Genomic DNA, 3,706 nt, shown 5'->3' on the forward strand with positions numbered 1-3,706 from the left:
ACAAAAGAAGCACAGGTCTTTTCGATCTTTTTGTCTTGGTCCCAATTCAACATTAAACAAGTCCGAACTAATTAAATACTTAAATTTCCAGAATTGGGTCTACATATTTTCTTCTACGCCGTATCTTCGTCTACATAGCTGCTCATCCCTGGTTTCCTTGGCACCCAGCTGCCGCTATTCACAATTCATCAATCAGTCAATCGAAGCCTGTAAACAGTAACAGCAGTTATCTACTATGACGACTTCAGACCAAAACCCTAATCCCCAAATCGAAAAGCCCACCAAGAAGAAACGAAAAAGAAACAAAAACAAAAAGAATATTCAAGAAGAAGAGCCCGACGTGGCACCTGCACCACAGGATGTTAATGTCAGCGAACCAGAGGATGAAGAAGAAAGAGAAGTAGAGGTCAAAGAGAAGAAGAGTAAGAAGAAGAAGACAACTGAAGATGATGAAGAAACCAAACAAGAACAAGGTTTAAACACAGAGGAGGAACAGAGCATCAACAAGGTTAAAAAGACTAATGCTGATTCTGGTATTATGAGTACTGATGCTTTTAGTTCGTTGTCTTTGTCTGAACCAACTATGAAAGCTATTGCTGATATGGGTTTTCAGTTTATGACTCAGGTAAATTTCAATACTTTATGATATACTCTATTTAATCATTGTACACAGATTTATAGTTATTAAACATTTGCATATTATTATATATTATTATGATTGTTGTAGATCCAATCTAGGGGAATTCCACCTCTTTTGGAAGGGAAAGATGTTCTTGGAGCTGCGAGAACCGGTTCCGGTAAAACTTTGGCGTTTCTTGTGCCTGCGGTTGAGTTGTTATATAATGCGCACTTTGCTCCTCTAAACGGAACTGGTGTTGTTGTCATTTGCCCGACACGGGAGCTTGCAATCCAGGTTACAGCATGTTCCTTTGCTTATTAATTTATTGTTGTTAAGAGGTTTAAATGTTTGATTGATTATGGGTTATGCGTAGTTATCAAAGGCGCAAAAAAATTGAGGGCCTAAGAAAAAAAAGTGCGCTTAAATAAAAAAATTAAAATGTACTATGTATTAGAAAAATAATACTATTCTTGATGTAAAATAAGCAAAAGCTATTATATAACATTAAGTATCATCTAATTAGTATCAAAAGTTCTAAAAGAGTCAAGATTTAAGTTTTATTCCAAAACTCGAATAACATAATGTTCAAAGTAAAGTTCAAAAAGTAATAAATAGTAAAGGCTCAAATGATCATTATTCTTGATCCGTCATCAATACTAATTGAGTTGTTGTAAACTTCAAAAAGCTAGGGCCTAGGGCTTTTAATAACTATAAGTTTATGGTTTTGATTGATTGTTCACTTGTGCAGACTCATGCTGTTGCAAGTGATCTACTCAAGTACCATTCACAGACTCTTGGGCTGGTTATTGGTGGTGCAGCTCGACGAGGAGAAGCAGAGCGACTTGTGAAGGGAGTGAATTTGTTGGTGGCTACTCCTGGCAGACTTCTTGATCATCTGCAAAACACCAAAGGATTTATCTTTAAGAATCTTAAGGTAGGTTTTGTCTCCAATATAAAACTTTATTAAGACGCAAATAGTTTATGATCATGCAACTTGATCAAGATGTGGTTTAAGTTTTGATTTTTGATTTTGCAGTGCTTTGTTATTGATGAAGCTGATAGAATTTTGGAAGCTAACTTTGAAGAAGAAATGAAGCAGATAATTAAAATCTTACCAAAGGTATGGTTTCTTGCAACTAGATTTCATATGTTTTTGTATAACTCAGTGTGATATACATTCTTGCATTATATTTGAGTTAAACTTATTGAGCTCTTTATAATACACAGACGAGGCAAACTGCTCTCTTTTCCGCTACTCAGACAAAGAAGGTACAGCTATTGCTAATTCCATTAATTGGTTGCTATTATTTAGTCAACTTATGTTTTATGTTTGTTTTCAGGTTGAGGATCTTGCACGCTTATCATTTCAGACTACTCCGGTGTATATCGATGTAGATGATGGGAGATCCAGGGTAAAGAAGTTAACTATTGTATTTATTTATTTATGATTGTTTTGTTTATACGGATGACTAATTATAGTATGATGTTTAGGTGACTAATGAAGGTCTGCAACAAGGTTATTGTGTGATACCAAGTGCAAAGCGATTTATACTTCTATACTCTTTCTTGAAAAGGAATTTGTCAAAGAAAGTGATGGTTTTCTTTTCTTCATGCAACTCGGTTACATTTCACGCTGAACTTCTAAAGTACATTCATGTGGATTGTTATGATATTCATGGGAAGCAAAAGCAGCAGAAGCGAACTTCTACATTCTTTGACTTTTGTAAAGCAGAGAAAGGAATTTTGTTGTGCACTGATGTTGCTGCCCGTGGCCTTGATATCCCTGCAGTGGTATGCCCATTTTCCCATCCAAATAATATTTAATTCTTAATAAATAATTTTAACTGAGATACAAGCCTGCAATCACCATTTGCATATCATTAATAATTTTTTTAATTTGTTTTTAGGACTGGATTGTCCAGTATGATCCTCCAGATGAACCAAAGGTACAAGCTTTATCTTACTTTTTTAAAACTATGATGTATTTTTTTTATTTATCTTACACTTGTTATCCAAATATTTCAGGAATATATCCACCGAGTAGGTCGAACCGCTCGTGGTGAGGGTGCAAAAGGAAATGCTCTACTTTTCCTTATCCCAGAAGAGTTGCAGTTTCTTAAATACCTCAAGGTGTTGTGTTGAGATAATAATTTATTCTATGCTCTCTAAATTTGTTTGGTTCCAACTTATATTTTATTATTTGGTGTCAAATATAAAACAACCAATGTGTTTTCTAATCCATGTTGACTGGTGTTTTGGTCATTAGGCTGCAAAAGTACCAGTCAAGGAGTACGAGTTTGATGAAAAGAAGTTGGCTAATGTACAATCTCACCTAGTAAGTAGTATGCTTCATCGTAGAGATGACAAAATATTAGTCATAGGTATGTGAGGTATGGTTTTGTTTGATGACGTATGTGTTGCTGGTGTTGATGCAGGAAAAATTGGTTGGCAGCAACTATTACTTGAACAAATCGGCTAAAGAAGCATATCGATCCTACTTATTGGCTTATAACTCACACTCAATGAAGGACATCTTTAACGTTCACCGCCTTGATATGCAGGTTTACATCTTTACTTTTTTCACTACAGGACTTTGTGCCTCATTAAGGATTAGGTTCTATGTTTGACTCCCATATATGCGATATCTAGTCGATTAAAAGTGTATGTATTGATGACAGGCGGTGGCAGCATCATTCTGCTTTTCAAACCCTCCAAAGGTGAACCTGAACATAGACAGCAATGCATCAAAGTTCAGGCAGAAATCAAAAGGAAGAAGCCGAAATGGGTTTAGCGAAAGTAATCCATATGGCAGAAACCATCAAGGCAACATCCAAGTAGTAAGATATTAGCGGCAGCCATGGCCACTTTTGAAGCTAGTTAAACTTGGTTATGTTACATTTTATCGTTGTGCTTCTTACTACATGTCTTTATGGAGCTTTCGAGTTTATTATTTATTTGTAAACCAAGGATGATCTATTGGCCCAATTTTGTTTTGAGAATTTCAGCATTATATGCTCTCTTGTTTCTACTCTTCAATACTGCAAGTTTTTAATTATAGAGAGAAAATGTTTGGTAATGGTTATTTTT

General features: G+C 35.3%; 1 protein-coding gene across 1 annotated transcript; it reads left to right on the forward strand.

The window, feature by feature from the left end:
- The first annotated feature begins 235 nt into the window (after positions 1–235).
- Positions 236–3,706, forward strand: LOC143587942 (DEAD-box ATP-dependent RNA helicase 51-like). Its single transcript, XM_077069086.1, has 12 exons — positions 236–625; positions 728–913; positions 1,368–1,553; positions 1,656–1,739; positions 1,847–1,888; positions 1,960–2,031; positions 2,111–2,410; positions 2,527–2,565; positions 2,645–2,749; positions 2,886–2,954; positions 3,055–3,180; positions 3,298–3,706. Exons 1-12 carry the CDS (start codon positions 236–238, stop codon positions 3,466–3,468), a joined length of 1,770 nt encoding a protein of 589 aa, XP_076925201.1. The 3' UTR covers positions 3,469–3,706.

This window comes from Bidens hawaiensis, unplaced genomic scaffold (genome assembly GCF_021521415.1).
Source record: "Bidens hawaiensis isolate Kalapana, Puna unplaced genomic scaffold, B.hawaiensis_p1.1 tig00035931_1, whole genome shotgun sequence".
NCBI lineage: Eukaryota > Viridiplantae > Streptophyta > Magnoliopsida > Asterales > Asteraceae > Bidens > Bidens hawaiensis.

Excerpts from the sequence above, each read along its gene's own strand:
- LOC143587942 (XM_077069086.1), top strand. The coding sequence starts at position 236 with ATGACGACTTCAGACCAAAACCCTAATCCCCAAATCGAAAAGCCCACC. Across the intron at positions 2,566-2,644 it reads ATCCTCCAGATGAACCAAAG|GAATATATCCACCGAGTAGG; the intron begins GTACAAGCTTTA and ends CAAATATTTCAG. Across the intron at positions 2,750-2,885 it reads AGTTTCTTAAATACCTCAAG|GCTGCAAAAGTACCAGTCAA; the intron begins GTGTTGTGTTGA and ends TTTGGTCATTAG.